We start from the raw sequence: 20,171 nt of genomic DNA, 5'->3' as shown, positions 1-20,171 counted from the left end.
CATCCATACATCTATTCACATCAATCCACATTATCTACACATCCATCCACATCAATCCACATTATCCACACATCAATCCACATCATCCATACATCCATCCACATTATCCACACATCCATCCACATCAATCCACATTATCCACACATCAATCCACATCATCCATACATCCATTCACGTCAATCCACATTATCCACACATCCATTCACATCAATCCACATTATCCACACATCAATCCACATCATCCATACATCCATCCACATCAATCCACATTATCCACACATCCATCCACATCAATCCACATTATCCGCACATCAATCCACATCATCCATACATCCATTCACGTCAATCCACATTATCCACACATCAACCCACATCATTTCATAAGTATTCCTATTCTCATCTAATCACATCTTTTTCTATCTCATCACTTATTTCCTCATTTATCCTCACATAAGATCTCATCCACTTGTATCTACCCATACATCTCATCACTTCACATACATTAACATCTATCCAGTTTATATCGCATCTTATCACATCCATTTCACATCACATCTCATTCATTCACATCTCGATTCACATGCTAACACATTCATTCACATTCATTCACATCCCGATTCGCATCACATCACGTCCATTCACATCCCTTATTATTCATTCACATCTCGATTCTCATGCTATCACATTCATTCACATCCTATATCATTCATTCACATCCCGATTCATAGGTTATCACATTTCATTCACATCCTATATCATTCATTCACATCCCGATTCACAGGTTATCACATTCATTCTATTCATTCACATTTATCTATTCATCCATACATCCATCCACATCAATCCACATTATCCACACATCCATCCACATCAATCCACATTATCCACACATCAGTCCACATCATCCATACATCCATTCACATCAATCCACATTATCCACACATCAACCCACATCATCCATACATCCATTCACGTCAATCCACATTACCCACACATCAATCCACATCAATCCACATTCATTTCATAAGTATTCCCTTTCTCATCCAATCACATCTTTTTTTATCTCATCACTTATTTCCTCATTTATCCTCATCAGATCTCATCCACTTGCATCTACCCATACATCTCATCACTTCACATACATTAACATCTATCCAGTTTACATCTCATCTTATCACATCCATTTCACATCACATCTCATTCATTCACATTTCGATTCACATGCTAACACTTTCATTCACGTCCCTTATCGTTCATTCACATCCCGATTCACATCACATTACGTCCATTCACATCCCTTATCATTCATTCACATCCTGATTCACATGCTATTATATTCATTCACATTCTATATCATTCATTCACATCTCGATTCATAGGTTATCACATTCATTCACATCCTATATCATTCATTCACATCCCGATTCACAGGTTATCACATTCATTCACATCCTATATCATTCATTCGCATCCCGATTCACACGTTATCATTCACATTTATTTGATTTACATCACATCTCATCACATCTATTTACCTCTCATTCTCATCACTTCTATTCTCATCATATCCATCCATCCATTCTTTCCCATCTATCTGATTTGCATTACATCGCATCACATCTATTCACTTCACATTCTTGTCACTCCTATTCTCATCGCATCCATCCATCCATTCATTCCCATCTATCTGATTCGCATAACATATCATCACATCTATTTACCTCTCATTCTCATCACTTCTATTCTCATCACATCCATCCATCCATTCTTCCCCATCTATCTGATTCGCATTACATCTATTCACCTCTCATTCTCATCACTTCTATTCTCATCACATCTATCCATCCATTCTTTCCCATCTATCTGATTCGCATTACATCTCATCTATCTGATTCGCATTACATCTATTCACCTCACATTCTCGTCACTCCTATTCTCATCGCATCCATCCATCCATTCATTATCATCTATCTGATTCGCATCACATATCATCACATCTATTTACCTCTCATCCTCATCACTTCTATTCTCATCACATCCATTCTCTATTCATTCTCATCTATCTGATTCATATCACATCTTATTACATCTATTTATAAAATGTAAGAGAATTCTTATTTTTGATATAAAGATTCTTTACGCATCTATTTATGCATAAGAACAACTTTAGTGGAAAATAACACTTTTATAAAAATCCGTTTATGCATAAATTCAATTTTAAGAAGAATAACACTTTCGAAATAAAAATAAATCTCTTATGCATCTTTCTACGCATAAAATCAAAATTGATGAGAGTAACTCTTTTGGAATAAAAATAAATTTCTTTATGCACCTTTCTATGCATAAAATCAAAATTGATGAGAGTAACTCTTTTGGAATAAAAATAAATTTCTTTATGCACCTTTCTATGCATAAAATCAAAATTGATGAGAGTAACACTTTTGGAATAAAAATAAATTTCTTTATGCATCTTTCTATGCATAAAATCAAAATTTGATGAAAGTAATGCTTTTATAATTTAAAAAAATCTTTTATGCATCTATTCATGCATAAATTCAATTTTAATGAAAGTAACACTTTTATAATTAAAAAATTCTTTTATGCATCTATTTATGCATAAAAATCAACTTTGATGAAAGTAACACTTTTACAATCAAAATATTTCCATTATGCATCTTTCTATGCATAGAAATTAATTCTAATGAAAATAACACTTTTATAATCAAAATATTTCTATGCATCTTTCTATGCATAGAAATTAATTATAATGAAAATAACACTTTTATAATAAAAATATTTCTAATATGCATTTTTATATGCATAGAATAAAAATAACACTTTTAGAATACACAAGCGGTGGGGATTACTCTTTTTGAATAATAAAAAGATAAAACTCATTTCACAAAATTTAAGAAAATTTTGCCATAACCTCCTTTGTATGGCTGACCATTTTTCAATTTTTTCTATCCTCAAGTTACTTAAAAATTATCCCAATTGGTTTAAAGCATTCTAAACTAATCAAATTCCACTTTTAAAGCATTCTAAACTAATCAAATTCCACTTTTAAAAGAGAAACAATATGAAAAGTTTAATTCTAACAATTTGATTACTTATCTAGATAAAGAAAGGCTGAATTTAAGAATGAAGAGAGGGGGAAAGCCTTTCCATCAAGGCATAACATCGTTTTTTTCATTTTAAAGAAAATAAAAATTAGAAAACCATTAAGGATCTACTCTTGTTTTTGCAACAAGAGTGGCCACCAATTCTTTTGAAGAGGAAAAGGTCAAAAACTAATGAATTATCAATAAATTCACTGTTTTTAGCTCTGGGGTGGAGTAGAGTAACAGTGCATAAAACACTATTAACCATTTACAAAGAGGGAGGCTTCAAAAAATCTGGACCCTTAGGCTAAGGTCTTTTGAACAGATTATAATTTATTTCTAATGCACCTTCTGAATTTCTTTTTGAACTTCTGTTTCGGGGGAATTTATTTTAATAAGAAGATATATTTTTTCATATAAAAATATCTAAAAATTGAATAATCTCTCTCTAGAATATTTTCTCTTTCTAGACCAAAACAAGGTAAAACATGATCTTTCTTTTATTTCAGAGAGGGAAATAATTATAAGATCAGAAGGGGAGGTTCTTACACGTGCACACCTCAAAAGCCGGAGGAAGGAATCTTACATCCTACCCCACTTAAAAAATGCGAGATGTTCTCATATCGCAAAATTAGAGGAGAACTCTTTTACTTAAGATCCAACTGATTTTGGGATTCCTTATAGTCTGGTGAACCCAATAGAATCCTGGGATAAAGATCCCTTATATAAAACTCATCATCAGATAATAATTCACTCAGATCGTAACATTCAAATCCTTATCACAATAATGGTCCATTAGACTGAAATTTCTATCTAAAGAGTCCATGGAAATTTTCAATTATACAGATTTTTAATTTGACATCCCTTAACTTGATCCATTGGGTCAAGTGTTAACAGCAGTAATCTGCCAGCATAATCCGCTAATCTCATAGTGATTTGCTGAAGTCATTAACGTCATTTTAGCCTACGAAAATCATCACAGGGACTCGTCCCATTTATCCTCATTGCGGTTTTGCTTAGTTTATCGCTTTCTAACCAGAAATTCGGGAATCATCATTTTTCAATCAGAATCCAATTCAACTCGTCAGTTCTCAACTAGAATTTTAAAATTATATCAATCATATCAACTACATTCGAATTCATTATCTGGATAGCATTTTAGCTTATAATTTTAAGATCTTAGATTTACTCGTATATACTGCCAGTAAAGAGCTGTAGTTATACCCTCGGTATATACGGGAAGTCACGGTCCTTGGAATTATAAGGTAAATACCATCATGTCTAGGCCTCAAGCAAGTCAGGGATTCCATACAATTGTAATACTTCCATCTTAAGACCCAATTATCAAATTAGGAATTTCATTCTCAATATCAGTTAGTATGAGTTTCATCACACAATTTGTATGAGTTTTATCACACAATTCTAACCTTTTACTGCTACTTCATAAATTTATGACATTCTTGGCTTCTCGGTTGATCCACTTTAGCCAAAATCGCTCTGATACTAACTGTAAGATCCCTGACCCCACTACGCAACGAATTCTGGGGTGCTAGAAGCGGAAGTAGCACTTCTTGCGCGGGGCAAGGTCCCACACTCGAGGCCTCGCCCACGGATATCCAGACAAGAGACTAATCCATCGATTCTTTCAAAACCGAACTCGGAAAAATTCCCTTGCCCGGAAAGCACGAGCGATTCCTCCAGGATAACTTTTCTCTAATGTAGTCAAAAGCCTTAACGAATTAAACTGATCTGACTGAACCCGTAAGTCCCATAGTCAAATCAAAGGAAAGATTGCACTTGGATCATAGAGACCAACGCTTTTTTCCTCATTGAGAGGCACAACCGTTGATTCTTTGCCATAGAATAATTTTTATCCGGGATTTACTTCATCTATCGTACCAACAGAAATTTAGTCTCATTTTAGGGATCCATCAGTCTAGCCTCATCCAGTCCCATGGGTTAGCCAACCGCCCACCAACCACTGTAGTGATGGGATCCAATTAGGAATTTGGTTAGGTTTTGTCCTGGAATGCTCACCACATGTCCACTCAGGAGCCTTTTCAATAGTTCCTAGCTCATAGTACCCGGCAATATAATCGCTTATAAAAATCAAGATGGAATCTCCGTTGAAGATCAGCAAGATCAACCAACAGATCCGTATAAAAGAGCCATGGACTCATCCGTTGAGGACCAGCAAGGTCAATCAACCAGATCCATGCCCGGTTTCAGAAAACAACTCTTACTCCTTGTTCCAATATCTTTCACGACGCACGTGTGGGTGTCTTCGGCGACCCAGAGCCCGAGCACCGTATGGTCAGCGCCCTCTAGGATCCTTCGCAGGTCACCTAGCGCTTTCCTCATAGGCCGCTTCCTTGGTCCCTCATCCACCGTACCGGAAGCTCACCATTTAAATCGAACCGAGGCTGGTCAAGACCTCGGCCGACCTTGCTACGGGAGAGGTCCTCCGTTGACTCTCTGTTCAGTTGTTGCAACTTTAACAGATAGGTCTCCACGACTTCATTCACAAGATGGTCAAAATGCTTCCCCAGCATTTTTAACATAAAACAGTCATTTAAAAACAGATTTCACATACAAATACAGTCCGAACAATATTTCTATCTTTTCTCATCACTCCACATCCTTTCACATTAGTCCCCATCTTTTCTCATCTTCCCACAATATTTTTTTTCTTCATCGATCCCTATCACTACACATCATTCCCACATCAAATCACATCCATCGCATCATCCACATCATCCATAGATCCATCCACATCATCCATACATAAATCCACATCAATCCACATTATCCACACATCCGTCCACATCTTCCATACATCCATCCACACCAATCCACACTATCCACACATCAATCCACATCAATCCATATCAATCCATACATCCATCCACACCAATCCACACTATCCACACATCAATCCACATCATCCATACATCCATTCACATCAATCCACATTATCCACACATCCATCCACATCAATCCACATTATCCACACATCAATCCACATCATCCATACATCCATCCACATCATCCACACATCCATCCACATCAATCCACATTATCCATACATCAATCCACATCATCCATACATCCATTCACGTCAATTTACATTATCCACACATCAACCCACATCATTCATACATCCATTCACGTCAATCCATATTACCCACATATCAATCCACATGTCTAGGCCTCAAGCAAGTCAGGGATTCCATACAATTGTAGTACTTCCATCTGAAGACCCAATTATCAAATTAGGAATTTCATTCTCAATATCAGTTAGTATGAGTTTCATCACATAATTTGTATGAGTTTTATCACACAATTCCAACCTTTTACTGCTACTTCATAGATTTATGACATTCTTGGCTTCTCGGTTCATCCACTTTAGCCAAAATCGCTCTGATACCAGCTGTAAGATCCCTGACCCCACTACGCAACGAATTCTGGGGTGCTAGAAGCGGAAGTAGCACTTCTTGCGCGGGGCAAGGTCCCACACTCGAGGCCTCGCCCACGGATATCCAGACAAGAGACTAATCCATCGATTCTTCCAAAACCGAACTCGGAAAAATTCCCTTGCCCGGAAAGCACGAGCGATTCCTCCAGGATAACTTTTCTCTAATGTAGTCAAAAGCCTTAACGAATTAAACTGATCTGACTGAACCCGTAAGTCCCATAGTCAAATCAAAGGAAAGATTGCACTTGGATCATAGAGACTAACGCTTTTTTCCTTATTGAGAGGCACAGCCGTTGATTCTTTGCCATAGAATAATTTTTATCCGAGATTTACTTCATCTATCGTACCAACAGAAATTTAGTCTCATTTTAGGGATCCATCAGTCTAGCCTCATCCAGTCCCATGGGTTAGCCAACCGTCCACCAACCACTGTAGTGATGGGATCCAATTAGGAATTTGGTTAGGTTTTGTCCCGGGTACCAGGGAAAAGAGTTCCCAGGCCCCCTAGGCAAAAATTCATGCAAACTTAAACTTGTCACACCACTTATACACCCAATATGAAATTGCCTTTTTCACAGAATCATCATCTTCTAGAAAAAACAATCTTTTAATGAAACCCTTGTGTCACTGATCATAATCGTCAAAATCTCCGGTTGAATCCTTATTTCCAATCATTCCTTTCATCGGTGTACCTATGGCATCATTGGCAACCAGAAAGCTCACCACTTGTCCACTCATCAGGGGCCTTTTCGATAGCTCCTAGCTCATAGTAACTGGCAATATATTCATATATCAAAATGGAATCTGTTGAAGATCAGCAAGATCAACCAACGGATCCATATAAAAGAGCCATGGTCTCATCCGTTGAGGACCAGCAAGGTCAATCAACTAGATCCATGCCCGAATTCAGAAAACAACTCTTACTCCTTGTTCCAATATCTTCGTCGACGTACTTGTGGGTATCTTCGACGACCGAGACCCCGAGCACCGTATGGTTAGCACCCTCTAGGATCCTTGGCAGGTCACCTAGCGCTTTACTCATAGGCTGCTTCCTTGGTCCCTCATCCACCGTACCGGAAGCTCACCATTTAAATCGAACCGAGGCTGGTCAAGACCTCGGTCGACCTTGCTATGGGAGAGGTCCTCCGTTGACTCTCCGTTCAGCAGTTTGCAACTTGAACAGATAGGTCTCCACGACTTCATTCACAAGACGGTCAAAATGCTTCCCTAGCATTTTTAACATAAAATAGTCATTTAAAAACAGATTTCACATACAAATACAGTTCCAACAATATTTCCATCTTTTCTCATCACTCCACATCCTTTCACATTAGTCCCCATCTTTTCTCATCTTCCCACAAAATTTTTTTTCTTCATCGATCCCTATCACTACACATCATTCCCACATCAAATCACATCCAATCGCATCATCCACACATCAATCCACATCATCCATAGATCCATCCACATCATCCACATCAATCCACATCATCCATACATCCATCCACATCAATCCACATCATCCATACATCCATCCACATCAATCCACATTATCCACACATCCATCCACATCAATCCACATTATCCACACATCAATCCACATCATCCATACCTCCATTCACGTCAATCCACATTATCCACACATCAACCCACATCATCCATACATCCATTCACGTCAATCCACATTACCCACACATCAATCCATATCAATCCACATTCATTTCATAAGTATTCCCTTTCTCATCCATCTTTTTCTATCTCATCACTTAATTCCTCATTTATCCTCATCAGATCTCATCCACTTGCATCTATCCATACATCTCATCACTTCACATACATTAACATCTATCCAGTTTACATCTCATCTTATCACATCCATTTCACATCACATCTCATTCATTCACATTCCGATTCACATGCTAACACATTCATTCACGTCCCTTATCATTCATTCACATTCCTATTCACATGCTAACACTTTCATTCACGTCCCTTATCGTTCATTCACATCCCGATTCACATCACATCACGTCCATTCACATCCCTTATCATTCATTCACATCCCTATTCACATGCTATCACATTCATTCACATCTTATATCATTCATTCACATCCCAATTCATAGGTTATCACATTCATTCACATCCTATATCATTCATTCACATCCCGATTCACAGGTTATCACATTCATTCACATCCTATATCATTCATTCACATCCCGATTCACAGGTTATCACATTCATTCTATTCATTCATATTTATTTGATTTATATCACATCTCATCACATCTATTTACCTCTCATTCTCATCACTTCTATTCTCATCACATCCATCCATCCATTCTTTCCCATCTATCTGATTTGCATTACATCTCATCACATCTATTCACTTCACATTCTTGTCATTCATATTCTCATCGCATCCATCCATCCATCCATTCCCATCTATCTGATTCGCATAACATATCATCACATCTATTTACCTCTCATTTTCATCACTTCTATTCTCATCACATCCATCCATCCATTCTTTCCCATCTATCTGATTCGCATCCCATCTCATCACATCTATTTACCTCTCATTCTCATCACTTTTATTCTCATCACATCTATCCATCCATTCTTTCCCATCTATCTGATTCGCATTACATCTCATCACATCTATTCACCTCACATTCTCGTCACTCCTATTCTCATCGTCACTCCTATTCTCATCGCATTATATCTCATCACATCTATTCACCTCACATTCTCGTCACTCCTATTCTCATCGCATCCATCCATCCATTCATTCCCATCTATCTGATTCGCATCACATATCATCACATCTATTTACCTCTCATTCTCATCACTTCTATTCTCATCACATCCATTCTCTATTCATTCTCATCACTTCTATTCTCATCACATCCATTCTCTATTCATTCTCATCTATCTGATTCATATCACATCTTATCACATCTATTTATAGAATGTAAGAGAATTCTTATTTTTGATATAAAGATTCTTTATGCATCTATTTATGCATAAGAACAACTTCAGTGGAAAATAACACTTTTATAAAAATCCGTTTATGCATAAATTCAACTTTAAGGAGAATAACACTTTCGAAATAAAAATAAATCTTTAATGCATCTTTCTATGCATAAAATCAAAATTTGATGAAAGTGACGCTTTTATAATTAAAAAAATCTTTTATGCATAAATTCAATTTTAATGAAAGTAACACTTTTATAATTAAAAAATTCTTTTATGCATCTATTTATGCATAAAAATCAACTTTGATGAAAGTAACACTTTTATAATCAAAATATTTCTATTATGCATCTTTCTATGCATAGAAACTAATTCTAATGAAAATAATACTTTTATAATAAAAATATTTCTAATATGCATTTTTCTATGCATAGAATAAAAATAACACTTTTAGAATACACAAGCGGTGGGGATTACTCTTTTTGAATAATAAAAAGATAAAACTTATTTCACAAAATTTAAGAAAATTTTGCCATAACCTCCTTTGTATGGCTGACCATTTTTAAAATTTTTCTATCCTCAAGTTACTTAAAAATTATCCCAATTGGTTTAAAGCATTCTAAACTAATCAAATTTCACTTTTAAAAGAGAAACAATATGAAAAGTTTAATTCTAACAATTTGATTACTTATCTAGGATAAAGAAAGGCTGAATTTAAGAATGAAGAGAGGGGGAAAGCCTTTCCAGTAAGGCATAACATCGTTTTTTCATTTTAATAAAAATTAGAAAACCATTAAAAGGAATAAAGAAAAAGTAGGATTTCTAGCTTACATGAATTTCTGTGAGCTTTCCTTTGGCTTGATGGTTTGAGGGATCTACTCTTATTTTTGCAACAAGAGTGGCCACCAATTCTTTTGAAGAGGAAAAGGTCAAAAACTAATGAATTATCAATAAATTCATTGTTTTTGGCTCTAGGGTGGAGTAGAGTAACAGTGCATAAAACACTATTAGCCATTTACAAATGGGGAGGCTTCATTTATAGGAAAAAGTGAGCCTCTAACCAAGCAATTTGATTCTAGAGTTTTCGAGATTAGTTTGGTCAATTTTTGATCATTTTTAGATCAGTTTAGCATACTTTTTGGATCTAGTTGAAGCAGGAGAGAGGAGAGATGAAAATATCTCATTATTTGTGAATTTAAAACTCAACCACACATGTGAAATAGGTGCCTCCTTCATGAGGGGAATTCCCCTACACTGAGGTGTCAAAATTGCATCATTTCCTCTAAATATCTCTTCTTTTTTAACTAATAACCTTGTCCTTAGTCAACTCTTCATCTTATGTGACCATTTACTCATTTTTTTGGGGAGATTTTCTTTATTTCTTCAATTTATCTCTTCCTTAAAGTTGGATTAATCTAATTGGCCCCTCAGAACCTTAATCTAAAATTTTTAGAGAATCTGGACCCTTAGGCTAAGGCCTTTTGAACAGATTATAATTTATTTCTAATGCACCTTCTGAATTTCTTTTTGAACTTCTGTTTCGGGGGAATTTATTTTAATAAGAAGATATATTTTTCCATCCAAAAATATCTTAAAATTAAATAATCTCTCTCTAGAATATTTTCTCTCTCTAGGCCAAAACAGGGTAAAACAACAGGATCTTTCTTTTATTTCAGAGAGGGGAATAATTATAAGATAAGAAGGGGAGGTTCTTACACCTGCACCTCTCAAAAGTCAAAGGGAGGAATGTTACATAGAGGAAGAGATGGAAACTTATATGGGAGGCTAACATTCCATTGATATTCAGGTCTTCTTATGGAGAGTCTGCTTGCTAGCTCTTCCCCTTGGATTCAAACTTCTTTAAAGAAATTTGACTACAGGTTGCTACCCCAGGTTTAAATCAGCTCTGGAGGATGGTAGGCATATTGCCCTGCTACTATTAAGGGAACTTGGGCTCAAATTGGAAAATGGGTAGCTCAATCTTTAAGGGCTCTAGGACTGTGGGGGGGTTGGGTTCTTGGAAGGGGGCTGATTCTGAAGATGGTATTAATTCGCTATTTAATATTATTAGATTTGTTTGTTTGTGGAAAATTTGGGTATCTAGGAATATGATTGTGTTTCAAAAGGGAGGGAACACTAGGATAGATGTGATTGAGGTGATGTATAAATGTATCCATCTGTGCTGGTCTATATATTATGTTAGCAAACAAGTTAAATAACGCTAACATTTTTCAGGCTATTTGTTCTCTGCAAATTGGGGCCAGTTGATCTGTTGGCTAAGCAGATCCTTGTACATATTGGGTTTCCTAATTCTTGGTGTTATGCAGGGGTGTCTAGGGTATGATGGGAAGACAAGGCCCCCCAAATTTGGGGCAAAGACCAGAAGATGGTACCTCAAAGAAAAACACCCCTCTTATACTTTTGTGGCCTTCATAGAAAACCCTCTGGACCAGTGGTGAAGCTGTGGTTAGGTAAGCAAATCTTAGAGAAACTGCCCCCAAAAGGTTGCACCAACAATGATGATAGCCTGTATGCAGCTGGTGTACAATGTATCTTGTAGCCAGTCCTCTATTGTCTTAGGAAGATAGATGGAATTTGTTATGTAATATGTTACATTGCAATGTAAAGGATCTAAACTAGGCTTTGGCCCATGGCCTGTTTGTTGTAATGATCTCTCGTGTTAATACTATATATATATACACTTCAAAAAAAAGAAAAAAAAGAAAAAAGAAACTGGAAGTCGAAGAGCTGTCGAGGTCAGACATGAACGTGCCTGGAAGTTATTTAATTTAACGTACTCATAAAGAATTGCACTGTAGTGCAAGTTGGAATTGTGGGCAATGAAGGGAGTTGCTGCAGGAGATAGCTTTTGAATGCAGGGGCTCTGCTGGGAAATGCTGTGTATAGAAGATGAATCGTGGTGAGAGCCATGGAAAGGAGGCCTGTGTGAACAAGAAGAAGGGGACTCATCTGCACGAGAAGAAGAAGAAAAAGCAGCGATCCATGTGGGTGAAGGGTAGGCACTCCATCATCTGCTTGCCCAAGCCCAGCGCAATCTGCAGCAGTGCCCGCCCTCGCTTCTCCAGCCCTTTACCTTTAGCCCAGGTTAGCTCATCACTTTATGCCTACCTTTACGTGTGTTGAAAATGATGCACTTGTAGTGCAATTTAGTTGTAGGCCCATAATTAAACTTGCTCAACTAGCCACTGGGCGTGTAGCCTAGCGGTGTGGGCTTGTGACGTGGGGAGGGGAAGTTCTGAGTTCAAATCTCTGCAGGTACCCGATGGTGAATAATGATAGCTTTGCAGTCATACACTGTATTGTTCTTGGGCAGAAAGACCCAAGCTCCCTTGGGGAGGGGAGGGGGGAAGTCCCGAGTTCAAATCTCTGCAGGCCCTGTTGATGTAGTGATAGCTTTGCCAGCCCCCTCACAAACTGTATTGCCCTTGGGCAGGAAGACCCAAGCCCCCTCAGGGAGGGAAAGTCCAGAGTGCTAGGCTATGGGGGCTGGATCTGGAACATCATCATGGCATTTGATTAATAGAAATAAACTAGAGAAGAAGAAGAAGAAGATATATTAACATCTTGCAAATAGAGATAAACTAGAGAAGAAGAAGATTAACATCTTGCAAAAGTCCCAACATGTCTATGAGACAAAAGGTGTACAATGTGTCCATGGAATCTCATCATGGAAAAAAGACCACATAACGAAAAGAATTAACACTAATCCCTAGGTAAATGTAGATATGTATGGATCATCATCGTCATCCTCATCAACATGAATACAAAGTGCATGTAGAGGATACGAGCGTGTGAGTGTGGAGAGGGAGCTATCCATCGATGTGTGGTAGGGAGAGAGTTAGACAACGCTAGAGAGAAAGTAAAGTACACGACTCAACAATGTGCCTATAGATATATTTTTCTTCAATGAAGTACATGCACCTTTATAGGTTACAAATGTTGCCTCCGTGACATCATTGTTAATGTCATACACACATCGATATTTAGATATTATTTATACACCTCTAAGAGCCTCTAAGAGGTGGGTCACACACACAAACACATAAGTGGGTGTTTACTCCTTTGCTGGAGGATGTTCACACATGCACACATATTTAGGCTTATCAGCCGTTCACACACAAGACCAGGCTTAATACAGAAACATACTACCACACTTATATGAGTGGGCAAACACACAGGCATACTATCTACATATTTTATGTGTGTATGACATAAGCAATGGTGTCATGAGCTGAATCTTTATGCTTCTCTCTCTCTCTTCATCTCTTTGTAGAAGCTCACAATGGCTGTCTTCCATCTGTCCCAGCTCCTACCCACAAGAAGGGCTGTCCAAAAGACACCTAGGCCTTAGGCTACCCCTTAGGCACTTGGGACAACATTGGGATGACCCATGAAGCCTTGTTGGCCAGCAGGAGGGCTGCCGGCCAGTAGAAGAGCTGCCGGCTAGCATCAAAAGGCTCATATACAAGCGCTTAACATTTAATGCCTATTTTGCTAGTCATGGACTCTGATGAAACAGGCTGATAGCTTTACGAGCAAACTGACCAGCCTATGAGGGCCTATATAGGCATTGGGCAGCAATGAGGTGGGGAAGGAATGGACTGAGGTTGTCAAGAAGCAAAAATCAGCCCCGGACCCCAACACCAACACTATCATGACAGCCACGCTTGAGGAGGACAAGCGCCGCAAGCAGAAGGGCCTCAATGTGAGGATCACAGGGCTGAAGGTAGAAGGCTCACCAATGGAGGATGGTGAAGCCTCATGCAAACAAATCGGAATACCAGGCATCCCCCCCCCCCCCCCCCCCCCCCCCCCCCCCCCCGCCCCCCCTTCATGGAAGCTTGGCGCATGGGAAGGACCCTACAAAGGAGAGACCTCTCTTCCTAAAATTTAAAGATGGAGAAACATGCACGCCTTCTTGCAAAAGAGGGCCACATTGAAAGGAACCAAGATCTAGGAGATGACCTCACACCCATGTAGGTGGAGCACAGACGGGCAGGAATGGTACAAGTGATGGAGGCCCAAAAAGCTGGAAAGTGGGCATTATACAGGGATGGTGGGTGATTATCACGGAGCGACGCTCTACATGACGGTGCGTGACCTATGGGGCCACACTAGAGATTACGGGCCGGAACTCCAATGGAGCTCTGCGAACATATGTAGGTTTGTTTGAGGCATAGTTATGAGAAACAGGGAAATGGGGATGGAAACGGAAATGGAAATTTTGAGGCTGGGGGAAACGGAAACGCCATGTCATCCTAGGTTATCCTAAGAGGGGGGTATGGGGAAAGTCACTAAGTTGAGAGGCCACACGTATACAGTATAATACTATAATGTTAAACATGTGCCAACTAGAGTCTATAGTGTACATACTACACTCTACATTTATGATTTGACACTTCACAATTTAAAACTTTAAAGTTGCATGAGAAATCAAACCATTTAGAACTTTCCATAATCACAAAATAAGCTAAACCCATCACTCAATCATCAATGAGTCAAGCCTCAAGACCAAGTCATTACAAAAAAGTGTAAAATCAAATGCCAAAAGGAAGCTACTCTCTAGAGTCTAGACTCTAGAGTTCCGAGTTCTGACTCCTCAAGACTCTTCTATGCTATAGAAATAGCCTAAGCTTATCCTCATGCTCCTCCTCTGGTGGACCTTCTTCCATGCCATCTTCATGTGTTTGACCATTGCCCTTTTCCTCCTCAACTACATCACTAATGATGGAGCCCGTGTGAGGGCAAAAGGACAAAAGCACCACATGTACGAGATTAGAGCAAAACACAGCATGAAACACACCATTGCCCTTTTCCTCCTCAACCACAAGTGTCAGAATGCGCAGCGGAAGACTAACACACGTAGGAGATGCATCACCATCGAGCACCACGAACACCCCCAATGGGCACTGCAGCATCCCTCCACCGGGCTCCCATCTCTCGGTGAGCTGCCTCCCAAAACACCGGCCGGAGGAGATGACTATGACAAGGTGCCGCTCTAGCCTATATATGGCTCTTCAACTTCCCATGCTTCCACTTATGGGATAATCCAAGGCACCTTCTAGCCATAGATCACATGCTCGAAATTGCCAACCTTCCAACACCCTCCCTCGATTCGAGGCTCCGCAAGCCACCGAGGCGCGAGGGGGTCGCCCAGGATCACACGCTCGGGCTCTGATACCATGTTAGAATGCACAACGGAAGACTAACGCACTAGGAGACGCATCACCATCGAGCATCCCTCCACCGGGTTCCCATCTCCCGGTGAGTTGCCTCCCAAAACACCGGCGGAGGAGATGACTATGACAAGGTGCCACTCTAGCCTATATATGGCTCTTCAACTTCCCATGCTTCCACTTATGGGATAATCCAAGGCACTTTCTAGCCATAGATCACGTGCTTGAAATCGCCAACCTTCCAACATATATATGATGGTGAGTGAAAATATGTACAAGAGGCCCTTTGATGTGAGGTGACTCTGAGTAGAAGACCAGTGCAGAAGCAGAGATGATGTCGGAGCGGAAGCACGGTCGATGACGAGGCTCGCGTCCATGTGAGGCAAAGGCACTCCGTGAGGTGGTCGGTGTCGAAGGCCTGCGTTGGTGGATTTAGAGGCACACCGAGGTGGTAGTGGGCAGTGGAAGGTGAAGTGATGCAGACTTTGGTGACAAGGGTGCCGTGGTACCTAAGGGGTGATAAAGAGTAGAGAGGGCTGCTGTCCAGAGTGGTGGTGGTGCAAGTTCTGGTGACAAGGGTGCTGCAATACCTAAGTGGTGGTGAGGAGCAGGGAGGGCTGCTGTCCGGAGTGGTGGTGGTGCAAGCTCTACTGACAAGGGTGCTGCAATACCTGAGTGGTGGTGAAGAGCAGAGAGGGCTGCTGTTCGGAGTTTTGGTGATGCAAGCTCTGGTGACAAGGGTGCTGCAATACCTGAGTGGTGGTGAGGAGCAGAGAGGGCTGCCGTCCCGAGTGGTGGAAGTGTCCCATGAATTGAAGATAAAAACGCTGAGGTGCTGTATGTAGCAGAGAGGGCTGCTGTCCCCTGAGCTGAGATAAAACGCTGGTGAGCACTATATAGTAGAGAGGGTTGCTGTCCCATGATCTGATGTAAAACACTGGTGTGCTCTGTGTAGCAGAGAGGGCTGCTGTCCCATGAACTGATGTAAAACACTGATGTGCTGGAGCAGATAGGCGATGATGATGCAATAGATGTAGTGCAGGCGTTGGCAATAGCAACAACCAGCAGGTGTGGTACTAGATATAGTCTATGAAGTGATACAGGATGTGAAATGATGAGGCGAATGCTATATATAGGGGAGCACTGCTGGTCGGCTTAGAAAAGGTGCTGTCGGCTAGCAGCAAGACCCTAATAAAACCCAGAAAGAAACCCCTTTTTAGGGCTGGGAAAAAAGTCGTTTTCACACAGCCCGTGTCTACCTCCGATCTTGCTCCCAAGGCGATTCCTCTTCTTTGAGTGTATGTGACTATAGGTACTCCATAAACGCTCCAAAGCTGATGAAGAGCACACCTGCCCCAAAATACGAACGGCCAGGTGCTGAAGCTCTGGCGTTTCTGCACCATAGTCTTCCCACCAAGTGAGCATCAAAACATGAAACCTACAACATGAAAATTTGGAAAACCTTTGTATGAATGTATGCTCGTGTGTGTGTGCGTGCGCGCGCAGGGAGTGTGTGTGAGGGAGCATATATTGATACCAAGTTCTACACCCACTATTGGGCACTAATGACGTTAGTGGGAATGTCGTAGTATCCAGTCCATACTGTGCATGATGGAGTTGATGGTTTATTGTCTTGTGGATGACTACCATGAGGTTATAAATTGCACATTCTTATAAGGTGAATTTGGGCATGTTCCTAGATTCATCTAGGTATATCTTTATGCTGTATTACCGGACATGCGAATCTCACGTTGTGAAGTTTTCGTCCAAGTTGTAGGAGTTGATATTGTGTTAATTCTTCTATCTTTATTCACTAGTGGTGCATATGCCCTATCAACTACCTTTTTGTTGTAATAATTCTTTCTATTTGTTATGATCCTTAGTGCTAGGCTTCATTATGGCTGAGTCTGCCCTGTATCTCCGGAGCTCTGGCAGAAACTCAGTACACAGACCTTTGTATGAATGTATGCTCTTATGTGTGTGTGTGTGCGCGCGTGGGGGGGTGTGTGTGGGAGCATATATTGATACCAAGTTCTACATCCACTATTGGGCACTGATGATGTTAGTGGGGACGTCGGAGTATCCAGTCCATACTATGCATGATGGAGTTGATGGTTTGTTGTCTTGTGGATGACTACCATGAGGTTATAAATTGCACATTCTTATAAGGTGAATTTGGGCATATTCCTGGATTTGTCTAGGTATATATATACACAATTACACTTCAAACATCAAATAAAGGTTCATATGACATAGATTCTAATAAAGGTTTAAATTTCAGCTTTCAACCTGTCATGTTGTGCATCACTCCATCCAAACATTCCCTTTTTGCTGGGGTAGTTTGCAACTTGATCCTTCACTTTGCGTCTTTCCTCTAGAGTACCAACCAACTTTTGTAAAGTGGCATTACAACCAGGTACCACCTCACCGTCTACCTGTTGCTGTCTCCCCATGTGTTGAAACTTTGGATCAAGTACATAGACAGCTGTATGTAGTGGAGAATCATATTGGTTCCATCTACTCACTGCAAGAGTATCCAACTCTCGGCTTCTATCTGCATCAGTCTCTATTAAACGGATGTTCTCAACCATACGATCCATGACCTCATAAATCTTCTCAATGTAAGGCACATTTCCATCCACATGCTTCAAAACCTTAACAATTGGCCAACATAACTTGAGAAGATGCTCTACAGAAGGCCAAAACTCATCCTGTGCAATAATAGCATAGCAAAGCTGCCCAAGTGCTTGCCTATGAGTAGGCCACGACTCCCAATCAGGGCATGCCATCATTTGCTTTAGGGCTGGTCTCACATGAAAGAGATGGCGAAGCATCATGAAATTGTATGCAAAGCGGGTGTCGGAGTACTTTAATAACTCTTTCTTTGCAAACCTGCGATATAATGCAAGAGAGAAATGGTGGCGGGTTATGAAAGAAACAACCTCTTTGCTTGTGTCAATGGTGGCCTTAACCCAATGCAACTTTCCAATGTCTTTAAGCAAGTTATTGAGACAATGTGCCATGCATGGGCTCCATGTAATTGTTAGCAGTCATCTCCTGTGTCTGTATATTTACACCAGGGCCTTTGTTGTGGGTGTGCCCGCCCGATTTAGGTGTTTTCTCATTTTTCCCCACTCTCCATATTTTTCCCTATTTTTTTCCTATTTTTTCTGGTGTGGGAGGCTGTTCTGTGCCTGTCGGTTGCTCCAGATGATGGCCAACTGGACTTTGCTGCTCCCGACTTTCCTTTGTTGAGCTGGCCGACCGAGAGTTGCTGGCCGACTGGAGGAGGGAGCAGGTCGTGGGCTTTTTGCTGGTTGTCGGCTGTCTATATGCTGGCCGACTAGCAGCATGGGGCCATATATATAATGGCCCCTTACCCCCACACATTTCATTCTTGTATCTGGGTTTTCTTGTGTATATAGCGGAGTTATACGCTTCTCTCTTTTTCTCTCTCTCTCTCTTCTCTGCGTTTTTCTGCTGTGCACTTGCTCTAGTGTTTTAGATCTTGTCTTCATCTCCGCTGCATATTCTGACATCGTATCAGAGCTCTAGGCTCTTGGAAGATCTTGGGAAGTGTGTGAGCAAGAGGGGGGCTGTTTGTGTTGCTGATCCGAGGACTGTTTTGGGCTGTATAGGAAGAGGAGAAGCAAGCGAAAGGCAGGCCTTGTTGTTGGACCGCCACTTGCAGGTTTAGTTCTTCATTTTTTCCCACCCACCCTCCCCTTTCAGTTACACCCTTGCAATGGCAGATTTACTTGAGATGGTTGAAAAGCACGTGAAGATCCTGACACTCCCCATGTTCCTAGTGGACCGTCAGTTGGATGGGAACAACTACGGCATATGGAAGGTAATGATGGACTCTGTTTTGTGCTGATTTCATTGTTGTTGGGTTCCACGGCCGGAGTTAGAGGAAGGGGAGTTACCCTCTATTCGGAAGGAACGAGAGGCACAGTTACAGTTATGGGATCGTGTCAATGCCAGAGTCCGTTCTTTCATCTTCCTCAATTGCACACCTCATGTAATCAATCATACCAAGCATCTGACACTGGCTAGAGGTATTTGGCAGCATTTGGCTTCTCTCTACAACAGGGTATCGCCCATGAAGAGGATCTCCTTGGAAGTTCAGATGCGGGTGGTGAATCCTGCAAAGTTGTCAACAGCGATATGGGAGCACATCAACAAGCTGCAGGCTCTCTAGCAAGAAGTTCTCTAGGCTGGGAAAGAGATATCATCGGAGGATATGGCCATAACGTTGCTGTCACATTTGCCCTCTCAGTACTCAGCTTTTTACTCTTCGTTGATTACCAGTGGCAGGCTCAGCACCATCACATGGGAGGAGCTTGTGCCCATGGTCTTGGACCGGGAGGAAAGATTCACGAACCCTCCACAGGGCGGAGGTTTCGAGGCCTTAACTGGCCA

The 20,171-nt window shown here is 40.5% G+C and overlaps 1 protein-coding gene across 3 annotated transcripts in view; it reads left to right on the top strand.

Annotated features, from left to right (window-relative positions):
- The first annotated feature begins 12,272 nt into the window (after positions 1–12,272).
- LOC147618820 (fructose-bisphosphate aldolase-lysine N-methyltransferase, chloroplastic-like) overlaps positions 12,273–20,171 on the top strand; it is a 64,572-nt gene continuing 56,673 nt past the window's right edge. For all 3 annotated transcript variants that reach the window (XR_015261974.1, XM_086773892.1, XM_086773891.1), the window contains exon 1: positions 12,273–12,657. Coding sequence is in view for 2 of the 3 variants with exons in the window: in XM_086773892.1 (XP_086630018.1) it covers positions 12,463–12,657 (195 nt within the window). In the remaining variant the exon portion in view is untranslated. The remainder of the gene's footprint in view (positions 12,658–20,171) is intronic.

This window comes from Cibotium barometz, chromosome 34, assembly GCF_041138505.1.
Source record: "Cibotium barometz isolate CiBa-2024 chromosome 34, ASM4113850v1, whole genome shotgun sequence".
Taxonomy (NCBI): Eukaryota; Viridiplantae; Streptophyta; class Polypodiopsida; order Cyatheales; family Cibotiaceae; genus Cibotium; species Cibotium barometz.
The sequence above is the reverse complement of the archived record's forward strand: the minus strand, read 5'-3'. Positions and strand labels throughout refer to the sequence as shown.